We start from the raw sequence: 24,789 nt of genomic DNA on the forward strand, positions 1-24,789 counted from the left end.
CACCACCATCATCATCATCATCATCACCACCATCATCATCATCATCACGACATTCCATGGAGACCAGACACAGAAAGAAGGGCTGAAGCAGACAGAGCAATGAAGGGGAGATGATTCACTGGAGGACACTGACAAGCCTGTTCACCAACATGCTCCATGCATGCCCAATGGTGCCTTGGTGAAACAGAACAAGGAATACTCACTGCTGATGGACCATAGTTTACCGACTACATGGCACTTTGGATTATAAGACAATTTAAAAAACAACAACAAAGGTTTTAAGCAAACATAACTCAAAGCATATTATAAGCATTGTGCACACATACAAATATGATAGACAAAGTCAGTCACTGATGGACCAATCACTGTCACGGCCATACCTGCACCTCAAAGTTGATATCAAAGCCCTATGTCGCTGTTAGAAGTCGTTTCATGTTTTGCCTCTTGTACTGTCAGTCTCTGCTTTCTGGAACCAGTCCTGTTCCCCCCCCCCCCCTTGTGTGCTGTTTGTGTGAGTGTCAGCTGTGTCAGCTGGGTTTGGTCTGAATCATGAGAAAGCTTCACTTGTTTTCACCACCACCAACGTCACACATCCGACTGTGTTTCAACTGAGAACCTGACATCAGGCGCTCCATGCCAGAGGGTGTATGTGTGGGAGCTGAGGAAAAGCTATCGCCTTATAGTCTGTACACTATGGTAGTTGTGGACATTAAACACCATGCTCCTTGAGTTGTGTTTTACAAGGTCATTCAGCATCACGCACCATGCAGACAAAACACAAGGTCAAACACAAGGTCATTCAGCGTTGTGCTCCTTGGAGACAAAACACAAGGTCATTCAGCGTTGTGCTCCTTGCAGACAAAACACAAGGTCACACACAAGGTCATTCATTGTCATGCTCCATGCAGACAAAACACAAGGTCAAACACAAGGTCATTCATTGTCATGCTCCATGCAGACAAAACACAAGGTCAAACACGGGTCATTCATAGTCATGCTCCATGCAGACAAAACACAAGGTCAAACACAAGGTCATTTAGTGTCATGCACCTTGCAGACAAAACACAAGGTCATTCAGCGTCATGCACCTTGCAGACAAAACATAAGGTCATTCAACGTCATGCTCCAAGCAGACAAAACATAAGGTCATTCAATGTCATGCTCCAAGCAGACAAAACATAAGGTCATTCAGTGTCATGCTCCAAGCAGACAAAACATAAGGTCATTCAATGTCATGCTCCAAGCAGACAAAAGACAGAGGGTCTGACTGGGAAAGAACGATAACCGGTGTTGATCTGATCTGAAGAGCTTCACAGTCTGTCAGCATCATGCTGCATGCAGTCACAACACAGACAGCAGAACTGGACAGCAGCAAAAAAAAGGGAGGCAGGGGGGAGTAATGCTAAATCAAATTTACAGACACACACTGTATGCATGAAAGTCACTGAATGGACAGTAAAAAAAAAATTGTTTTTTTTCTGAAATCCATGAAAAGAATAATTGAAAAAACAACTCCATAGCAGATCGCTGTCTGTACAAATACACCAATAACAGAGATATAACCAATAACCGAGATATACAACAAAAACAAATGGAACCAACTGTGTAGTTGTAGGTGCTGACAATCCAATCCTTTGTATAAACTGCACAATAAATGAAGAGCAAAGAAAAGCAGAACAAGGCATGTGTTTCTTTACCTTGTGGGAAACTGATAACCCAATCCTTCGCACACACCTCACAATCGATGAATAGATGGGGAGGAAAACAGAACAGCAGAAGAAAGACTGGTACTTTGACCTTGTTGGCACTGACAGCCTGATTCTCTGGAAACAAAGCACAGCAAAGAAGGACAAACAAAGCCAGACAAAGGCAGGCGGTTCCCTCACCTTGGTGGTACTGACAGCCTGATCGACGTCGCTGACCCGACACACAGTGACCTTTGCCGACAGAAGGTCCTCCAACACACTTAGCCACTGACGAAGGTCTGACACTGACGTCCCAAGTTCCTCCCACCCTGCCTCACTGCTGCTGGTGGTGGGGGTGATGGGGGTGGTGGTGACAGCTGTGGTGGTGGTGGTGGTGGTGGTGGATGTGAGGGAGGGGGGTGAGGTGTGGGGAGGGGAGGGGGGTTGGCGGTGGTGGTAGACTGCCTGCTGCACTTCAGCTTTCACTGCAACAGTTGTTGTTAATACTATTATCATTATTATCATGTCTATGATTCATGATGATGACTATTCTTCTTCTTCTTGTTACAGGTATGTATTGTCATGTTTCTTAATTTTTTGTATTGCAAGAAACTGACATACACTGACAGACAGACAGACAGATAGATAGACAGATAGATAGATAGACAGAGCAATCTTGATTAAACTAGTGAATCTAAGGATGTGCTTCAAATGATAAATGATGTGACTGCCAGCCATACAAGAAAGAATCACACTGATTCTTTAAAAAAAAAAAAAAAGTGTTAAAAATCATTTTTAAAGCACCACACACACATGTACACACACATACACACATACACATTCAAACACACAAACACAGACACAGACACAAACACACACACACACACACACACACACAAATCTTGCTCTCCTATAGGCTAACTTTGCAATGGTGAAAACACTGTTCGTAAAACGTGGGAAAACCTCAGTAAAAGAAATTCCGCCACTGGCCACTTAGGACAATACAAGACCAGGTGCAGTGAATCGTTAGTCAGTTTAGAAAGTGGAATTAAGAGATCAGTGGAAAGGACATGCAGAAGTGATGTCTACAGTTTTCGGTTACAGTGCCTTATGGAGATGTCACTGTGTTAGGGCAAATCCATGACCACTTCACCACATCTGTGTGGTGGATGCCTGACCAGCAGTACAGACCAACGTGTTAAGCCAGGCCTTGCCAGCATGCATATATATGTGTGTACCTACCAGAGAGGATGTCTTCTGCATAATTTTGCCAGAGGACAACACTCTTGCTGCCATGGGTTCTTTTTCAGTGCGCCAAGTGCTTGCTGTACATGAGACCACAGTTTATCTTCTCATCTGAATGACTAGATGCTCAGTTTGATTTTCCAGTCAAACCTGAAAGAACGGATGAGAGCTGGATTCAAACCCAGACCCTCACAGCCACTGTACTGGCAGATAAGCATCTTAACCATTCTGCCTGCCATCCTCCTCCTGTGACGTCTCAATACCTACAGCCTGTGACCTGAAGTGCTGGGTGAATGTTTACGACTTCACCAAACACACGTCAAACAACAGTTTCTTTAGGACTTCACCAACACACATCAAACAACAGTTTCTTTAGGACTTCACCAAACGCATCAAACAACAGTTTCTTTAGGACTTCACCAAACACACAACATATCAGTTTGACATGGTACAGTATATGACACCAAACACACAACAAACAACTGTTTCTTTATGACTTCACCAAACACACATCAAACAACAGTTTCTTTAGGACTTCACCAAACACACAACATATCAGTTTGACATGGTACAGTATATGACACCAAACACACAACAAACAACTGTTTCTTTATGACTTCACCAAACACACATCAAACAACAGTTTCTTTAGGACTTCACCAAACACACATCAAACAACAGTTTCTTTAGGACTTCACCAAACACACATCAAACAACAGTTTCTTTAGGACTTCACCAAACACATCAAACAACAGTTTCTTTAGGACTTCACCAAACACATCAAACAACAGTTTCTTTAGGACTTCACCAAACACAACAAACAACTGTTTCTTTTGGACTTCACCAAACACATCAAACAACAGTTTCTTTAGGACTTCACCAAACACATCAAACAACTGTTTCTTTAGGACTTCACCAAACACACATCAAACAACAGTTTCTTTAGGACTTCACCAAACACATCAAACAACAGTTTCTTTAGGACTTCACCAAACACACATCAAACAACAGTTTCTTTAGGACTTCACCAAACACACATCAAACAACAGTTTCTTTAGGACTTCACCAAACACATCAAACAACAGTTTCTTTAGGACTTCACCAAACACACATCAAACAACAGTTTCTTTAGGACTTCACCAAACGCATCAAACAACAGTTTCTTTAGGACTTCACCAAACACACATGCAAGTACACTCACATACACACACACACATACACACACACACAAACACATACATACACATGCACACATACACACACATAGTGTAGATGCATAGGATGCAGTTTTGCCCTGTAGTGGACAAAGATATCAGTAAATATTCTTTTAAAAATTATATATGATTTCAGATATTATCATGAAAAGAATAAAATTTAGAACCCTTCCACAGTATCTGTGATCTCACCTTGAGCCATGACCTCGTTGACCTCACTGTCGTCGTGGGGGTGAAGCTCGTCAGCCAATCGCTGCACCTCGATCCAGTCACGGTTGATGGCAGCGATCTGTTCTGACAGAGCTTCAGGGATATTCATGTTGTCGTTTTCGTCCTCCCCAGACTCCGACAGACAGCGGTAGGTTGTGTTGATCCGGTCCACCTTGGGCTGACACGCCTGGATGGCCTGCTGGGTCGTCTGCAGGGCAAAGGTCGGCACGGAAAAGTACAGCACCGATTTTGTCTTTAGCATGTCAGAAAGAGAGCTCTAGGTATTCTAAACATCAGTTTGCTCAAATGAGATTGGACATTTGTATTCACACATGTGTGTGTGTGTGTATTGTGGTAGAGTGGGAGAGAGTAAAAGGATGGAAGTGACGGATTTCTTTAACATTGATACATCAGCACCCCAGGTCCACGGACTACTTTATCAACCAAAGGCCTGTCTTAATACTGAAATAAAGTAAAATAAAACAAATTTTTAAAAAATAATCACCCAAGTGCAAATTACATATCATAATCACCGAAACGCAAATCATGTATCTGTGCAATACAGAAACACTCCCACCCCTGAGAGCAGAGAGGTCATGGCACAGCCAGGTAAAACAACTCCAGATAATCAGAAACAACATCTGACCACTCACACCTTCCCCCACCTGAGGATCCATGACGACAGAGTCATTTTCGTCGGGGGAGGTGGAGGAGACGGGGGGAGACAACTGCGTCTCCAGCAGCACCCGGGTGGTCGCCAGCCAGGCCTGCACCTCGCTCGCCTCCCCTTGCAAGGCCCGCAACTCTGACAGCTGCTGCCGAACCTTGTCCATGAAGAGAGGGATATCTGCTGTCACCTGCACACACCGTCAGTCTGCTGTCAGATTTGTTGGTCTCTAGTTCTTCAACTCCTTGAAGGAAAGTGGGAATCTCAAATCAAAAAAAAAAAAAAAAAAAAAAATGATGGTGCTTAGAGCCTTGCCAACCACTAAGGCCATCTCAAGGCTAATGCCACGTTAGCATCTACTTAAGTGGGTATTCATGAAGTTGTTTATAATAATAATAATAATAATAATGGTAGTAATGGGTTCTGATAATGCACAGGGCCAAAAGTGCTGAAAATGAAGATCAATATGGGGGAAAATGGTAACATAAATTTACAACACAAGGCACTAAAAGCAAGACTAAAAGCAAGACAAATGAAATGTGCCGATGACCGCACATGCATGCATGCACACACACACACACACGCACAGACACACATGCGCACGCACAGACACACACACACCACACTCAAACACCTAAATGTATGTGAAAGCAGACTTGTGCAGATAGATGTATTTTGAGGCCAGGTTTGACCTGAGATTTTATTTCAGCATGACCAGTAGAGACTGCTGCTGTAGTTTACCTGTCTGTTTGTAAGTGAATTCATTGTGTTCAGGAACATACTGCTTGTTTTTGTTTTGTGACTGCATTAATCCTGTGTTCTGTGTGTGCGTGTGTGTGTGTGTGTCGCCCTCCCCCAACCTTGGCCCAGCGGTTGTTGAGGTTCAGCAGGTCACGCTGGATGTTGGTTCGATCCTCGGTGGACAGGGCCTGGTCGTCCTTCATCTTGTTGCCGCTGTCGTTGATGGTGTCCAGGCTGTGTTGACGGGACGGCACGTCGTCCTCCCGGTCCTGGTGAACCAAACCACATTCAATATACACACAGTGTCTGTCCTGGTGAACCAAACCACATTTGATATACACACAGCGTCTGTACTGGTCAACCAAACCACATTTAATATACACACAGCATCTGTCCTGGTGAACCAAACCACATTTGATATACACACAGCGTCTGTCCTGGTCAACCAAACCATATTTAATATACACACAGCATCTGTCCTGGTGAACCATACCATCATGAATATACACACAGCGTCTGTCCTGGTGAATCAAACCACATTTAATATAACACAGCATCTGTCCTGGTCAACCAAACCACAATGAATATACACACAGTGTCAGACTCACTAACTTATACACTCACATATGCACACACATTATCACACACACACACACACACATTCTCTTGAAACCATACACACACTCACTTACACATATTCACACACACACACACGTGTGTGTGGAGTGATGGTCTAGAGGTAACGCATCCGCCTTGGAAGCGAGACAATCTGAGCGCACTGGTTCGAATCACGGCTCAGCCGTTGATATTTTCTCCCCTTCCACTAGACCTTGAGTGGTGGTCTGGACGCTAGTCTTTCGGATGAGATGATTAACTGAGGTCCCGTGTGCAGCATGCCCTTAGCGCACGTAAAAGAATCCACAGCAACAAAAGGGTTGTTCCTGGCAAAATTCTGTAGAAAAATCCACTTCGATAGGAAAAACAAATAAAACTGCAGGCAGGAAAAAATACACAAAAAAAGGGTGGCGCTGTAGTATAGCGACACGCTCTCCCTGGGGAGAGCAGCCCAAATTTCACACAGAGAAATCTGTTGTGATAAAAAGAAATACAAATACAAATACAAACACCACACACACACACACACAAACACAACACACATACTACACACACCACACACACACAAACACCACACACACAAACTCCACACACACACAAACTCACACACACCACACACACACACACACAAACTCACACACACCACACACACACACACACAAACTCATACACACATGCGCGCGCACACACACACACAAACTCGCACACACCACACACACACACACACACACAAACTCGCACACACCACACACACACACACACACACACACACACACACAGACCTTCACTTTCTCCAGCAGGTCAGACAGGTACTCTGTGTCCAGCTTCAGTGAAGAGGCCAGGATGTTCTCCGTCTCGTCAATCCAGAAAAACAGATCGTCCATCTCATCTGTGAACACACTGGTCCTGACACTGCCGTCCTCCGTTCTGCTGCACACAGGGCGACACAGCACCTTGCTATACACTGCCATACAATACACTGCCGTCCTCCGTTCTGCTGCACACAGGGCGACACAGCACCTTGCTATACACTGCCATACAATACACTGCCGTCCTCCGTTCTGCTGCACACAGGGCGACACAGCACCTTGCTATACACTGCCATACAATACACTGCCGTCCTCCGTTCTGCTGCACACTGGGCGACACAGCACCTTGCTGTACACTGCCATACAATACACTGCCGTCCTCCGTTCTGCTGCACACAGGGCGACACAGCACCTTGCTGTACACTGCCATACAATACACTGCCGTCCTCCGTTCTGCTGCACACAGGGCGACACAGCACCTTGCTATACACTGCCATACAATACACTGCCGTCCTCCGTTCTGCTGCACACAGGGCAACACAGCACCTTGCTATACACTGCCATACAATACACTGCCGTCCTCCGTTCTGCTGCACACAGGGCGACACAGCACCTTGCTATACACTGCCATACAATACACTGCCGTCCTCCGTTCTGCTGCACACAGGTCGACACAGCACCTTGCTATACACTGCCATACAATACACTGCCATCCTCCGTTCTGCTGCACACAGGGTGACACAGCACCTTGCTATACACTGCCATACAATACACTGCCGTCCTCCGTTCTGCTGCACACAGGGCGACACAGCACCTTGCTATACACTGCCATACAATACACTGCCGTCCTCCGTTCTGCTGCACACAGGGCGACACAGCACCTTGCTATACACTGCCATACAATACACTGCCATCCTCCGTTCTGCTGCACACAGGGCGACACAGCACCTTGCTATACACTGCCATACAATACACTGCCGGCCTCCGTTCTGCTGCACACGGGGCGACACAGCACCTTGCTATACACTGCCATACAATACACTGCCGTCCTCCGTTCTGTTGCACACAGGGCGACACAGCACCTTGCTATACACTGCCATACAATACACTGCCGTCCTCCGTTCTGCTGCACACAGGGCGACACAGCACCTTGCTATACACTGCCATACAATACACTGCCGTCCTCCGTTCTGCTGCACACAGGGCGACACAGCACCTTGCTATACACTGCCATACAATACACTGCCGTCCTCCGTTCTGCTGCACACAGGGCGACACAGCACCTTGCTATACACTGCCATACAATACACTGCCATCCTCCGTTCTGCTGCACACAGGGCGACACAGCACCTTGCTATACACTGCCATACAATACACTGCCATCCTCCGTTCTGCTGCACACAGGGCGACACAGCACCTTGCTATACACTGCCATACAATACACTGCCGTCCTCCGTTCTGCTGCACACAGGGCGACACAGCACCTTGCTATACACTGCCATACAATACACTGCCGTCCTCCGTTCTGCTGCACACAGGGCGACACAGCACCTTGCTATACACTGCCATACAATACACTGCCATCCTCCGTTCTGCTGCACACTGGGCGACACAGCACCTTGCTATACACTGCCATACAATACACTGCCGTCCTCTGTTCTGCTGCACACAGGGCGACACAGCACCTTGCTATACACTGCCATACAATACACTGCCGTCCTCCGTTCTGCTGCACACAGGGCGACACAGCACCTTGCTATACACTGCCATACAATACAATGTAATGCAATTATATACAATATAATACAATGCAATGCAGCACAGCACAGCACAGCACAGCACAGCACAGCACAGCACAGCACATCCCGGCCCTGTAGTAGTAACAGTAGTAGTGATTCAATTCATAGAGCCACTTTTCAGGCATTTGTACTAAAAAAAAAAAAAATTCAACATGTAATACATGCTGCACATTCAATGCAATATAATTCAATACTGTACTATATTCTAGCACACTGTGCACAGTAACATACAATGTAACAAAATACAATATAATGCAGACAGTACAGTACAGTGCAATTCAATATAGTACAGTAAAGTACTACAGTATAATACAGTACAGTACAATTCAGTACAGTACAGTACAGCACAGCACAGAACAAATACAGCAAATTCAGTACAGTACAGTACAGTACAGTACATCATTATTCATCCAAACGGAAATTAACTGTGCATCCACAGGCTCATCACTCAAAACACACCACGCAGTCTCTCAGTGCACAGTCAGGTCTGATGTACACACAAACACACCCAGCATGCAGGCCCCCGTAAATGGAGTGTGGATGTCTATATGGCAGGGTAAAAATGGTCATCCACGTAAAGGAGAAAGCATACATTTTTTGTGAACGTGGGAGTTGAAGTCAAATGCAGAATAAGAAGAATTTCCCTTGTTCTTGATTTCTTGAAACTATTTTTGCTTCCTCCACAACCCATTGGAATGCAGCCCACAAATGACGAAAAAACCCAATACATCCAATGTGTACAGAGTGCATCCCTGGGGCTATGTACCGTCAAGGAGTTAACAATGCACAGTCCCCAAATTCATGTCTGATCAATGTTGGCCTCACAGAAGGTCTCATCTGCAAACTATTGATCCATGACTTGCATTTCTCCCCCGCTGTTCTGCACAGATGTGGGCATGAAACACGCCACTCACAGAGACAGGAAGTTTTAAGAGAGTGAGACAGGTTGATTGCCATGCAAGCAGAGAAAAGATCACACAGAAACCTGTGCACAAGAGTGTGTGTGTGTGTGTGTGTGTGTGTGTGTGTGTGTGTGTGTGTGTGTGTGTGTTTTCAGTGTATGCATTGATCAGTCTTTAAATGTGTCAATTTTAACTCCTTTGTTTCTATTCATTTTCAGTTTTTTTCTGTTGTTTTTTTTTTATAATAAAATTGTCCTCATTGTTGCACCATTTTGCCAAATATTTCTTTTCAAATTCATAAATATATCAATACATATTATTATAAAATGGCACTATATACATTTATTTGTTTCTAAATGATACAGAATCTTAGTTTTATGCATTTTCCCATCTTACATTTTGCCTGTTTACAACTGAAGGTTCTATCATAATCAAAGGATACCTCAAATAAACCTCACAACAGAAAATCCAAAAACACAGAAAAAAAAAAAAAATCCACTTGCTGATGTGCACTGAGTGTAAGTTACTGCAATGTAAATAATGCAGTGAAAAACCACAATTTATTTATTTCCAGACTCCGACCCTTTGAACGACTGAACAGATTTTTCTTTCTCCAGTTTGGCACACATGGTCACACTGCTTGTGGCTTCACAGAAAACACACTGTTATCATCAAAGTGAACAAAATAAAGAGACAGAGATCACACACACTTCCTCTCCCTTCAACAGGCCAGCTGAGGACTTTTATTATTATTATGTTTTTTTTAATGATGACGGACTCAACAGAGAATTTGTAAAATGTTTTCCGAAATAATCTATTTCCCTTTTCGTTTCTTCCACACTTGTCAAGGTCTCTTTTCTTTTCCCTAAAAATCTGTTTTGGGGCAGTTTCCTTGTATGATGATGACAACAGGTGACACACTTATGCACTGGCCACTGTCTGGCGACAGAGTGTGCTGACATGCATGGCACTGACAGGTGGTGGTTAGAGGATTTGGACTTCTGTCTCTCTGGGTCTTTGTGGCCAGAGATCTTTCTCATTCCCCACAGTACGTGCAAACCTGCTAACGCTACACCCACCTCCCTGTCGATAGTCATGCATGCTGAAGATCAAACATGCGTGTTTAAGACCCTATAATCCATGTCAGTGTTCGGTGGGTTTGAGGAAATTTAAACCTTTGCAGCATGCATTCAACCAAGAACTTGAGGACAGACTGACTTTTTGCTGGTAGAAATGAGAGATATATGTAATGGACCACATGTTAAAACACTGCAGGTGTCATAAACAGAGAAAAAGAAAAAAGCATCAGAATGTATGACTTAGTTCTCATTGTGAAGAGTTGATTCTGATAATAATGATGTAATTCATGTTCACAGACACACACACACAAACAAATAGACACACACACACACACACACACACACACACACACACACAGAGGCAGATCACATCACATATCATTTCATAATGCAACACACATAATACCAACCCAAACCACAAAATGCCACATCACACATACTACATCATTATTGGACACAGGGTCCAACAACAAACTACAACTACAACCTGCCCCCCCCCCCCTCCCTCCCCCCCCCCCCCTTCTAACACATGCACACACACACATTATACACATGACATTTCACCCACAACACCTCACAATAAAACCCACATTCCTCTGCACTGAGACAGATGTTTGATGTCAACTGAATTCAGAGCAGCCATTCATTTTGTGTCAGAGTAACACTGAAACAAACCTCTCTCCTAAAGACTGGACAGACACAGGAAAACACAGATCTTCTCAATGATGTATTCTCTGTGATAAGACAGAAAACACAGATCTTCTCAATGGTGTATTCTCTGTGATAAGACAGAAAACACAGATCTTCTCAATGGTGTATTCTCTGTGATAAGACAGAAAACACAGATCTTCTACATGGTGTATTCTCTGTGATAAGACAGAAAACACAAATCTTCTCAATGGTGTATTCTCTGTCATAAGACAGAAAACACAAATCTTCTCAATGGTGTATTCTCTGTCATAAGACAGAAAACACAGATCTTCTCAATGGTGTATTCTCTGTGATAAGACAGAAAACACAGATCTTCTACATGGTGTATTCTCTGTGATAAGACAGAAAACACAAATCTTCTCAATGGTGTATTCTCTGTGATAAGACAGAAAACACAGACCTTCTATATGGTATATTCCCTGTCATAAGACAGAAAACACAGACCTTCTATATGGTGTATTCTCTGTCATAAGACAGAAAACACAGACCTTCTATATGGTATATTCCCTGTCATAAGACAGAAAACACAGATCTTCTCAATGATGTATTCTCTGTGATAAGACAGAAAACACAAATCTTCTACATGGTGTATTCTCTGTGATAAGACAGAAAACACAGATCTTCTCAATGGTGTATTCTCTGTGATAAGACAGAAAACACAGATCTTCTCAATGGTGTATTCTCTGTGATAAGACAGAAAACACAGATCTTCTCAATGGTGTATTCTCTGTCATAAGACAGAAAACACATATCTTCTCAATGGTGTATTCTCTGTGATAAGACAGAAAACACAGATCTTCTCATGGTGTATTCTCTGTGATAAGACAGAAAACACAGATCTTCTACATGGTGTATTCTCTGTGATAAGACAGAAAACACAGATCTTCTCAATGGTGTATTCTCTGTCATAAGACAGAAAACACAGATCTTCTCAATGGTGTATTCTCTGTGATAAGACAGAAAACACAGATCTTCTCAATGGTGTATTCTCTGTGATAAGACAGAAAACACAGATCTTCTCAATGGTGTATTCTCTGTCATAAGACAGAAAACACAGATCTTCTCAATGATGTATTCTCTGTGATAAGACAGAAAACACAGATCTTCTCAATGGTGTATTCTCTGTGATAAGACAAAACACAGATCTTCTCAATGGTGTATTCTCTGTGATAAGACAAAACACAGATCTTCTCAATGATGTATTCTCTGTCATAAGACAGAAAACACAGATCTTCTCAATGGTGTATTCTCTGTGATAAGACAGAAAACACAAATCTTCTCAATGATGTATTCTCTGTGATAAGACAGAAAACACAGATCTTCTACATGGTGTATTCTCTGTCATAAGACAGAAAACACATATCTTCTCAATGGTGTATTCTCTGTCATAAGACAGAAAACACAGATCTTCTATATGGTGTATTCTCTGTCATAAGACAGAAAACACAGACCTTCTATATGGTATATTCCCTGTCATAAGACAGAAAACACAGACCTTCTATATGGTGTATTCTCTGTCATAAGACAGAAAACACAGACCTTCTACATGGTATATTCTCTGTCATAAGACAGAAAACACAGATCTTCTCAATGGTGTATTCTCTGTGATAAGACAGAAAACACAGATCTTCTACATGGTGATTTATATATCTCAAGGTTCATGTCATATTTCAGTTGTGGCCGTTTTGCCACAGAGAGACAACTGAACAGTGTGTTCAGCAAAAAGCGTTCACAAGATCTTTCACTTTCAGCAGACTGAAATCTGTCCCTCTTCACACAAAACCTGTGTGTCCTCATCAATGACAAGTGGCATCAAAGAAAAGCTATAGCTTTCTCACAACACTCTGTGTACATGCAGACAACTCCAATGTCTCTCCAGTTTTTAACTTCGCATCTGGTATTAAATCAGTGTTAAAATTAAGGCAGTTATAGTTACTGTAGTTACAGTTATCTTCCATATGGATGCTTTTCATGAAAAAAAAACAACCCACCACAGAACAAAACAACACACACACACACACACACACTCTCTCTCTCTCTCTCTCTCAAATAACACAGAACACACACACATGCACATATGCATGCACACTCATAAAACACATAACACAGAACACACACACACACGCACACACACTCACAAACGCGCGCACACACACACGCACACACACTCACAAACGCGCGCGCACACACACACACACACACACAAATGCACACACACACTCACAAACGCGCGTGCGCGCGCGCGCACACACACACACACACACACACAGTGACAGGGTTTTGTCCAGCCTGCTATACACAGGCCACATCTCCAGGTGGCTCATTTCCACTAAGCATGTCAGCAGCCAGGTGAACTAGTGTGAAGCCACCACTGTGGTAAAGTGACACTGGACACTGGCCCCCATTCATCACCCTCTGTGTGTGTGTGTGTGTGTGTGCGTGCTTGTGAAAAGAGACAGTGACACAGAGAATGTAAGGAAATATGAGAAAAAACAGGGAGAGACAGACGGTCAGACAGAGAGAGAGACAGAGAGAGAGTGGAAGAGAGAGAGAGAGTTGGAGAGACAGACAGAGACAGTGAATGGAAGAGGGGGAGATAGTGGAAGAGATGGAGAGAGAGCTCTAGAGAGAATGGGAGAGAGTGAAAGAGAGGGGGGGGGGGGGGAGGGCTGGAGAGAGAATGAGAGAGAGAAAGAGATTGAAAAAAAGAGAGGTAGAGAGACAGAGGGGGTGGGAGAGTGCAAGAGAAGGAGGGATGGTGGGGAGGGAGGCAGACAGACAGAGTATGGCTGCCTACATGGCGGGGGGGAAAAACGGCCCTGTACACAATCCCACATGCACATGGACATGAGATGCACAGCCCATGAACACAGAAGAAGCCCCAGCCACTAAGATGTGCCTGTTTATGGTGAGTACTGAGGGTACATGCCCCACGGAAGGAGCAGGTGGAGGGGAAGGAGAAGAAGGGGAAGGAGGGGGAGGAGGAGGGGAATATAGAAGAAAGGGAAGGAGAAGGAGGAGAAGGGGAAGGAGGGGAAGGAGGAGGAGAGGAAGGAGGAGGAGTGGAAGGAGGACGAGGTGAAGAAGAAGGAGGGGAAGGAGAAGGAGGAGAAGGGGAAGGAGGGGAAGGAGGAGGAGGGGAAGGAGGAGGAGGTGAGGGAGGAGAAGGAGGACGAGGTGAAGGAGAAGAAGGAGGGGAAGGAGAAGAAGAGGAAGGAGAAGAAGGGGAAGGAGGAGGAGGGGAATGAGGAGGAGGGGAAGGAGGAGGAGGGGAAGGAAGAAGAGGAGGAGAGGAAGGGGAAGGAGGAGGAGGAGGGGAAGTAGGAGGAGGAGGAGAAGAAGGAGGGGGAGGAGGAGGGGGGAGGAGGAGGAAGAGAAGGGGAAGAAGGAGAAGGGGGCGAAGGAGGAGGAGGGGAAGTAGGAGGAGGAGGAGAAGAAGGAGGGGGAGGAGGAGGAGGAGAAGGAAGAAGAGGAGGAGAGGAAGGGGAGGAGAAGGGGAAGGAGGAGGAGGGGAAGGAAGAAGAGGAGGAGAGGAAGGAGGAGAAGGGGAAGGAGGAGGGGAAGGAGGAGGAGGGGAAGGAAGAAGAGGAGGAGAGGAAGGAGGAGAAGGGGAAGGAGGAGGAGGAGGGGAAGGAGGAGGAGGGGAAGGAGGAGGAGGGGAAGGAGAAGAAGAGGAAGGAGAAGAAGGGGAAGGAGGAGGAGGGGAAGGAAGAAGAGGAGAGGAAGGAGGAGAAGGGGAAGGAGGAGGAGGAGGGGAAGTAGGAGGGGGAGGAGGAGGGGGGAGGAGGAGGAGGAGAAGGGGAAGAAGAAGAAGAAGAAGAAAACCAACCCGGTACTGAACTGCACACCATACATGTTCATCACAGGCTACTAACGCCGCTCCAGTCCCCCCAGCCCCACCCACCTTCCCGAGTACTTCTGGCGGTCGAACACCTCTGCACACAGCGCCCTCCAGCGGCGGTTGATGTCGTCCTGTCGTTGCTGCAGCTGGTGCGCGTCCGGGGCCGCTGCCTGTCGGAGGATGTCCCTGCCGGCCGTGTTCATGCTGTTGACCGTGCCCTGCTGCACCCTCAGCCCTGACTCCAGGTCCTGGGGCACACGGCAGTATGGTGAGTGCACACAGTGGCGGGGAGACTACGGTAAGAGAGCTATTACAGCCACCAACAGACACACAGAGTCAAGACATACACACACACACACATGCATACACGTACACGTACACACACACACACACACACACACATACACAACACACACACGAGTCCAGCAAACAAAGTCAAAAGTTGCCCCAGATTTACATGTATATGTTCTGCACACCCTAACTCACGCACACATCATCACTGGACAGCTGTGACAGATACAAGCAACAAAGATTACAACCCATCACAAACGAACTGAAGGAACAAAACAGTTGTACACATCCTACCATCAATGACAAGAACTGTAATGACCATCTGCAAATTCAGACAGCATGTTAGTTTATAAATGCCGACGCTTGTACAAACAATGGGAAATGTACATTTTGTTCGTGGACTGAAACAGGAAATTTCTTTGTCACTGCATTCTGGTTGTGGACCTTCGGGGTTCTAATAACTATGGAGTGACTGTGAGTCCGAGTCACACACACACACACACACACACACACACACACACACACACACGTACATGTGACTGAATTAGAGCCCACAGCTGCTGTTCAATGAAACATGCGTATTCATTTCTTCTGGAATTCGTTCATGATCTCTGTACCGCTACCTTCCCTCTCCTCACTATTACCATTACCACCCCCAATACCCCCACCCCTGTACCCCCACCCCCTGTCAAAAATGAGATGACATAATTCCCCCAGGTATGATCAGCCAAACTACTGGCTCAAGACTAACATGTCAACCCAGACCGATTTCTTCAAGGTCATCAACAAGAGCAATACAGAGCACTGTGTGTGTGTGTGTGTGTGTGTGTGTGTGTGTGTGTGTGTGTGTGTGTGTGTGTGTGTGTGTGTGTGTGTGTGTGTGCGTGCGTGCGTGTGTGTGTGTGTTTGTGTGTGTGTGTGCGTGTGTGTGTGTGTGTGTGTGTGTGTGTGTTTGTTCATGCCTCGCTCTCTCCCATCTCTCTCTCCCTCCCTCCCCCACTCTTCTCTCTTTCCATCCTGCCTCTCTCTCTCTCTCTCTCTCTCTCTCTCTCTCTCTCTGTCGTTACATGCTGTGCAATGATGAGGAAAAGCCGTACCTTTCCATATTCAGGTCACTGACGTCTTCTTATCAGAATGTGTGTCGGTGAGGAGCACATATATATATGTGTTCATTCACTGATTCAGACTCTCCACTCCGCCAGTCTGGCTATTGTACTGTCACGTGGTCCTGGCCTATTCTGTCCCTGGCCTGTTCTGCTTGGGATTCAACTCCACACAGTTGTGCCTTTCATTTCCACTTCAGCGCCGATAGTTCTCGCCATGGCTGGCGCACACACCGCCACTGCTAGTCTTCTTCCCACGCTGGTCACCATTCTCACCTCAAGTGTCTTTGGAACACAAAACTTCGACTATAGTTACTATTGCTCTTGAAAATAAAGCATTCCCTACTGGTGCACTGCAGACTAGGAGGGAAGAGCATCTGTCGCGGTGTCCCAGTGACTCTTCGCTGAGGTCAAGGCGATGAAGAAGAAGACGACGACGATGTGAATGCATCTGAATCACACACTGCCACACAGCCAATGTCTTTTCCCTCAAAACAACAAACAAGTTCGTTAACCTTCGCACAAGTAACAGCAGTATGAATGTGGCGTACGTCACAAGAGCTCAAGTCACTTCCACTGTCTGTCTATTCTTTCCATCGCTGGACTGACCCAGTGTTCACCAGTGATCAGGGTTCCGGGCCCTGTTTCCGGCAGGGTGTTGCGACCTTCGGCAAAGACACTTTCGTGCCATTTTTCTCACTCCACCCAGGTGTGAATGGGTACCCGATTAAAGCTGGGGGGGAATTCAAAGCGGCGGCAGGAAAGGCCGATTGTGTCACGCCATCATGAAGAGCCCTGGACTCAGTGGACAGGAATTCACTGCCTCAACTGCCGTAATAGGCTATGGGACCTTTAACCTTTTTATTCAACGCTCCGGGTCTGCGTTTCACAAGTCAACTCAGCAGCGCTAAGTTTACTTAGCGTTTAGAATTTTCCCTTATTCTATGGGATCAGCGAAGACTTTAAAAATCGAAACGCTAAGCAAACATAGCGCTGCTGAAGTGGCTTGTGAAAGCCATACTGTCACACACTTGCAGTCTTTCTCTCAGGGGACCGAGTCAGATCTATCTGAAGATTCCCGTTCAGCACTGGCTCGGCTTGATCAACCGTTTCCGATGGTGATCTTCACAGCCCTCTCTCTCTCTCTCACTCTCCCCTCCCTCTCTCTCTCCTTCCATCTCCCTCCCCCTCTCTCCCCTTAATCTCCCTCTCTCTCTCTCTCTTCTCTCCATTCCTCTCTCCCTCCACCCCACTCTCCCTCCATCTCTCTCCCCCTCCATCTCCCTCCCTCCCTCTCTTTATTTCACAAATGTAGGAGACTGAAGAAGGGACCTCCAGGCAGACACCAAGAAGAAGGGCCTTACCTGGAGCAAGACAGAGGTAAAGACACAGGACAGGGTCAGGGGTCTATGGACGCCTCTTTTTTTTATTTTTAAAAATTTTTTTCCAAAATTTTTTACTTATTTTTTTTCTCGACGCCTCTTGTTAAGGGACTATACCCCAGGAGGGGTGAAAAGCCTGAGCATTCCAGGAAACAACGCAGGTAACAGACACATCCGTGTACAGAAATAATGAACAGCGATAAACTGTATCCTGTATCATACATTAGGCATCCCATTAAGACGTTTAACACTGAAATCAGTTACGCGAACAAAAACTCCGTCAACCGAGTGAGGAGAGCTGTGAAGTAATCGACCGACGCCCAGACGAGTTGGACACGAACTGATCCAGATAGCCAGCACGCACATTCAGACCATGACTCTGAGGTGGGGCCCTGTCATGGGGTAGAACTCTGTGGCCTAAAGAGGTCAGCAGGTATCACATGGCAAAAGGCCCCCCCCCCTGGTTGTCCCGCAGCAGCATACAGTGGTAATGAAGGATCTCCCCAACACACCAAGGCACCAACAACAACGACAACACCAACAACGCCACGACTGTACTTTCCGTGACTGAGTCACACCACCTGCACAGGGTGTGAGGTGGTTGGACAAGTGGGAAGGAGGGGCGGGGGAGGGCAGGAGGGGGGGGGGGACTGGGATAGACAGATCCTGTGTGTGTGTGTGTGTGTGTGTGTGTGTGTGTGTGTGTGAGGGAGATGCTGACCCACATTCAAGCAGCTTCAGTCACAGAGTTCAAACTTTGAAGAGACTTTCAAACTGCCAGTGACGGGGACTGATCACGAAGGTGAGAGGCGCGAGTCTGGCACTGCTGTAGGCACCGCACATTATACAATGCTGTTGCTGCTGTGTGTTGCTGCTGTGTGTTGCTGCTGTTCCTATATCTGTTGCTTCTGCTGCTGCTGTGTGTTGCTGCTGTTCCTATATCTGTTGCTGTTGCTGCTGTGTGTTGCTGCTGTTTCTACTCGTATATCTGTTGTTCCTATATCTGTTGTTGTTACTGTTGTGTGTTGCTGTTGTTCTTATATCTGTTGCTGCTGCTGCTGTGTGTTGCTGCTGTTTCAATATCTGTTGTTCCTGAATCTGTTGTTGTTACTGCTGTGTGTTGCTGCTGTTCCTATATCTGCTGTGTGTTGCTGCTGTTCCTATATCTGCTGTGTGTTGCTGCTGTTCCTATATCTGTTGCTGCAGCTGCTGTGTGTTGCTGCTGTTCCTATATCTGTTGCTGCTGCTGCTGTGTGTTGCTGCTGTTCCTATATCTGTTGCTGCAGCTGCTGTGTGTTGCTGCTGTTCCTATATCTGTTGCTGCTGCTGCTGTGTGTTGCTGCTGTTTCTACTCGTATATCTGTTGTTCCTATATCTGTTGTTGTTACTGCTGTGTGTTGCTGCTGTTTCTATATCTGTTGTTGTTACTGCTGTGTGTTGCTGCTGTTCCTATATCTGTTGCTGCTGCTGCTGTGTGTTGCTGCTGTTTCTACTCGTATATCTGTTGTTCCTATATCTGTTGTTGTTACTGCTGTGTGTTGCTGCTGTTTCTACTCGTATATCTGTTGTTCCTATATCTGTTGCTGCTGCTGCTGTGTGTTGCTGCTGTTCCTATATCTGTTGCTGCTGCTGCTGTTTCTATATCTGTTGCTGCTGCTGCTGTGTGTTGCTGCTGTTTCTATATCTGTTGCTGCTGCTGCTGTGTGTTGCTGCTGTTTCTATATCTGTTGTTCCTGAATCTGTTGTTATTACTGCTGTGTGTTGCTGCTGTTCCTATATCTGCTGTGTGTTGCTGCTGTTCCTATATCTGCTGTTGTTACTGCTGTGTGTTGCTGCTGTTTCTATATCTGTTGTTGTTACTGCTGTGTGTTGCTGCTGTTCCTATATCTGTTGTTGTTACTGCTGTGTGTTGCTGCTGTTCCTATATCTGTTGTTGTTACTGCTGTGTGTTGCTGCTGTTCCTATATCTGTTGTTGTTACTGCTGTGTGTTGCTGCTGTTCCTATATCTGTTGTTGTTACTGCTGTGTGTTGCTGCTGTTCCTATATCTGTTGTTGCTACTGCTGTGTGTTGCTGCTGTTCCTATATCTGTTGCTACTGCTGCTACAACATGATCAAACTTCAGTTGTTGCTGTTATCTCTGCTGATGCTAAGTGCTGCAGACGAATGGTGTGCTTTTAGATTGACATAAGTTTACATTTGGGCCAATAGCAAAGTGAGAGCTGTATTATCAATGGTTTCTACAGTCAATGGGAAACCATTTACAGCTTAGTCTTTTGTGAAGGACTATGACTCTCAAACTGGGAGGCAAAATTGCACTGGCTCTTAGTGCTGCAGTCTTGTGGGCTAGTTGGCCTTTGGGAACCATTCCAACGCCGACTGTCCTAAAACCCTCTTGGCCGAGAGAGTGGGGATGTAACTTGGGCAAGGCACTCTCCACTATAATCAAATTCTAGCCCATATAGGCAGAACAGCAGTTGCCTCCTCTGCTGTTCTGGTGGTCATAGTCGGACACGACTGACTATCATATATATATATACTACTGCTGCTGCTGCTGCTGCTGCTACTACCACTACTACTACTGCTGTTGCTGCTGCTGCTGCTACTACCACTACTACTACTGCTGCTGCTGCTATTACCACTACTACTACTACTGCTGCTGTTGCTGCTGCTACTACCACTACTACTACTACTGCTGCTGCTACTACTACAACTACTACTGCTGCTGCTGCTACTACCACTGCTACTGCTGCTGCTGCTGCTGCTACTACCACTACTACTACTGCTGCTGCTGCTACTACCACTACTACTACTACTGCTGCTGTTGCTGCTGCTACTACCACTACTACTACTACTGCTGCTGCTACTACTACAACTACTACTGCTGCTGCTGCTACTACCACTGCTACTGCTGCTGCTGCTACTACCACTACTACTGCTGCTGCTACTACCACTACTGCTCAGTATTGCTATACTTCTGCTGCTACTGTTCCTCGTCCTTTTCTTCCAACTACTACCACTACTGCTGCTGCTGCTGCTATGTGATAGTCAGTCATGTCCGACTATGACCATCAGAACAGCAGAGGAGGTAACTGTCCCAACTGTCTGGGCTAGAATTTGATTATAGTGGAGAGTGTCTAGCCCAAATTTCATCCCCACTCTCTCGGCCAAGAGGGTTTTAGGACAGTCAGCATTTGGATGGTTCCCAAAGGCCAACTAGCCCCCAAGGCTGCAGTACTAGAGCCAGTGCAATTTTGCCTCCTAGTCTGAGAGTCATAGTCCTTCACAAAAGACTAAGCTTTAAATGATATCCCATTGCAATGGAGAAACCATTGATAACACTGCTCTCACTTTGCTGTTGGCCCAATTGCAAACTTGCGTCAATCTCTGATATAAGCTGAGTGCTGGGCCTGAAGATGCTATAACTACAACTACTACTACTACTACTACAACAACTGCTGCTGCTGCTACTTCCACTACTGTCATTACGAGGCTCATTGAACAGCACCCAGCTGCTGAACAACGAAACACCGTGCCCCGGAGACCCCAAGTTGCCGATTCACCTTTCAGCTGTAGTCAGTGCGAGGAAGTCCCATACCGCACACCCACAGTCCTCTTCCTCTGCCATTCGTTCCTTCTTTCTGTCATTCCCTTTTCTTTCTCTCTTTTTTTTTCAGTCTCAGTTATACATTCTCTATCTCTTCCTCCCTCTCCTTACCACCCTCTCCCTTCTCTCTGTATCTCCCTCTGTTCTCTTTCTTGTGGAGAAGGGGGTGGAGGAGGTGCAAGGTAATGTGTGTGTGTGTGTGTGTGTGTGTGTGTGTGTGTGTGTGTGTGTGTGTGTGTGTGTTGGAGCTCATGTACGTTTCTATGTATTTGACTGTACTTTCATATCTGTGAAACTGCATGTTTGGTGCATTTCTGTTATGCATGTGTGGGTGGGTGTATGTGTGAATGTGTGTCTTCATATTTTACATTTATTCGCTTATTTATCACCATTGTTGTCTTATTTTTTATTTATTTATTATTATCATTTTATTAGTATTACTATTATTATTACTACTACCTTTTTCTATATTATAATTATTATTCATTTATTTATTTATTTATTTATGTAAGCTTATCTATTATTTATTCCCCCGTTGTTGTTTTTTTGTTGGTTTTTTTTGTTTTGTTTTTTGTTGTTGTTTTTTCTCAAGGCCTGACTAAGCGCGTTGGGTTACGCTGCTGGTCAGGCATCTGCTTGGCAGATGTGGTGTAGCGTATATGGTTTGTCCGAACGCAGTGACGCCTCCTTGAGCTACTGAAACTGAAACTCTCTTTCTTGATATTTCCTTGATTCATTTTTTTTCCCTCTCAAGAGACGTTTTGTAATGGTAACTGATCGCCTTCCTCTTCACAGGGGGCCAGTTTCTGACGAATAAATCATTCGCATTCATTCTCTCTTTCCGGCTCAGTCTTTTTTCTTTTTTTTTTCTCTTTTTTTTTCTTTATGTGTCGCTATCTCATGTTCACACACACACACACACACACACACACACACACACACACACACAGAGAGAGAGAGAGAGAGAGAGAGAGAGAGAGAGAGACACTGGACACTGGACACTGGAATTATTTATTGTCATTGCCAAGAAAGGTCTTTTGACAAGGGGGCAACAACATAAATGCATATATTTTAGCTTCAAAACAACAACAACAACAAAAAACTATATTTTTTCTCTGAATCCTTCAATCAGTTTAAACCAAGAAAATATGCAATACTTGGAAACACTTAAGTCACATCCTGACAAAAACTCAACGAAACGGAACTAAAGAAAAACAACAATGTAATGATAATAAAATACCAAAATGAATGGGGACTGACTCGACCATCCATTCAAAAATACATCAAACCAATACATACTGCCTCAACAATACACTTAAGTATGCAATGTTATGTTTTCTGTTTTGTCCAAATAGAGAGAGAGAGAGAGAGAGAGAGAGAGAGAGAGAGAGAGAGAGAGAGAAGGAGGGAGACTCGGCGTCGCCAAGACCCAAGTTTCGACCTGGGAACAATGTGATCAGGGGATGAAGGCGAGTGCAGTGACACCTGGCCTCGAGGTGTCCTGCTGAGGGGAATCACTGGGTGGACCTCTGCTCCACTACCCACCCTGGCTCTCTCTGCCACGCGAGTATAATGGGGTGGGTAGGAAGGGGAGGAAGGGGAGGAGGGGGAGGAAGGGGAGGAAGGGTAGGAAGGGGAGGAAGGGCAGAAATTAACCGGTCTGCGTCTGTTGCTCCTGGTGCTATACATAGGGTGAAGTGGGTGGGACTTAGATATGGTTTTGTTTTTGGTTGGGGGTAGTGTGTGTGTGTGTGTGTGTGTGTGTGTGTGTGTGTGTGTGTGTGTGTGTGTGTCACTGTACACGGGATCTCGGCTTATCGTTTCACCCGAAAGACTAGCATCCAGACCGCGGTGTTTCTGAAAGAGTTTCATTCACTACTAATGCTCCAGTGAGTCTGCAGGAAGTGGGAGGGCAGGGAGGTGTGTGTGGGGGGGGGGCGGTGGGGCGAGGGGGGGGGGGCGATGGGAGTGTGACTGGAACAGTTCCACCTTGTCATTCTTGTGATGAAAAGAGTAACTCACGGGCAGGAAACCTGTGTGAAGCTTTGCAAGACTAGCTGCTTATCTGTGTTGACTGAAAGGTCAGCCTGGTTATCCCCTGGAACTGAAAGAGTACTCATCTCTTTGGTCCTTCTGAATCTGATTATCGCTGCGAGGTTGAAGGAAAGCTTTGTTCTCTGTTGCTTTCCCCCCCCCCCCCCCCCAAGGCTGGGCGAAAAAAACAAGTATATATATGACTACTGCCACTTACATGGCGGCGAGTCCACACAGACAGCTAACGTACGTCGTAGTGGAACAGCTGGGAAAATTTAGAAGAAAAAAAAAATCTAATATATTCTTATTTATTGATTATTTTCATAAATTATTTTTTTTATTTATTCATTGTAAATACTCCTTCATTTATTGATGTACCTTGTTCTGTTTCATTGTATCTCACTGCCCTCAATGCCGCACTCAGTGCACTGGGCTACCGCTGTTGGTCAGGCATCTGCAGCGGCTTAGCAGAGGTGGCGCAGCGTATATGGATTGTCTGAACGCGCGCAGTGACGCCTCCTTGAGAAACTGAAGTGAACTGAACTCAGACTGTCTCTCTGGCTGCACTTCCCTGTCTCTCTCTGCTGTTCTGCCTGTGTGCAACACTGGGCAGGGGTCAACAGGGCAGGGGTCAACACACACACACACACACGCACACACACACACACACACACACACATATATATATATAACTAACTAAATGACTATATATATATATATATATATATATATATATATATATATATATATATAATATCAACAACAGTAGGCTCTGCATGTCTAAACTTTGTATTTTTTTTACTTGTATTTTTGAAGACATGCACAGCCTACTGTTGTGGATACTTTTTTTTAAAT

At 45.5% G+C, this 24,789-nt stretch overlaps 1 protein-coding gene and 1 long non-coding RNA gene across 5 annotated transcripts in view; both read right to left on the minus strand.

The window, feature by feature from the left end:
- The window catches only part of LOC143282994 (dystrophin-like), a 448,581-nt gene that overhangs the window by 153,735 nt on the left and 270,057 nt on the right, over positions 1–24,789 (minus strand). For 3 of the 4 annotated variants that reach the window (XM_076588967.1, XM_076588968.1, XM_076588969.1), the window contains 6 exons: positions 15,582–15,766; positions 7,160–7,307; positions 5,882–6,031; positions 5,020–5,211; positions 4,337–4,562; positions 1,887–2,170 (listed from right to left, as the gene is read on the minus strand). In XM_076588967.1, coding sequence (XP_076445082.1) covers positions 1,887–2,170; positions 4,337–4,562; positions 5,020–5,211; positions 5,882–6,031; positions 7,160–7,307; positions 15,582–15,766 — 1,185 coding nt within the window. The remainder of the gene's footprint in view (positions 1–1,886; positions 2,171–4,336; positions 4,563–5,019; positions 5,212–5,881; positions 6,032–7,159; positions 7,308–15,581; positions 15,767–24,789) is intronic. The other variant, XM_076588970.1, reaches the window with a different exon arrangement.
- The window catches only part of LOC143282995 (uncharacterized), an 11,552-nt gene continuing 3,697 nt past the window's right edge, over positions 16,935–24,789 (minus strand). Inside the window, exon 3 of the long non-coding RNA XR_013055328.1 lies at positions 16,935–17,707. This is a non-coding gene — a long non-coding RNA (uncharacterized LOC143282995). The remainder of the gene's footprint in view (positions 17,708–24,789) is intronic.

The sequence above is a fragment of the Babylonia areolata genome, chromosome 6 (assembly GCF_041734735.1).
Source record: "Babylonia areolata isolate BAREFJ2019XMU chromosome 6, ASM4173473v1, whole genome shotgun sequence".
NCBI classification, from domain to species: Eukaryota; Metazoa; Mollusca; class Gastropoda; order Neogastropoda; family Buccinidae; genus Babylonia; species Babylonia areolata.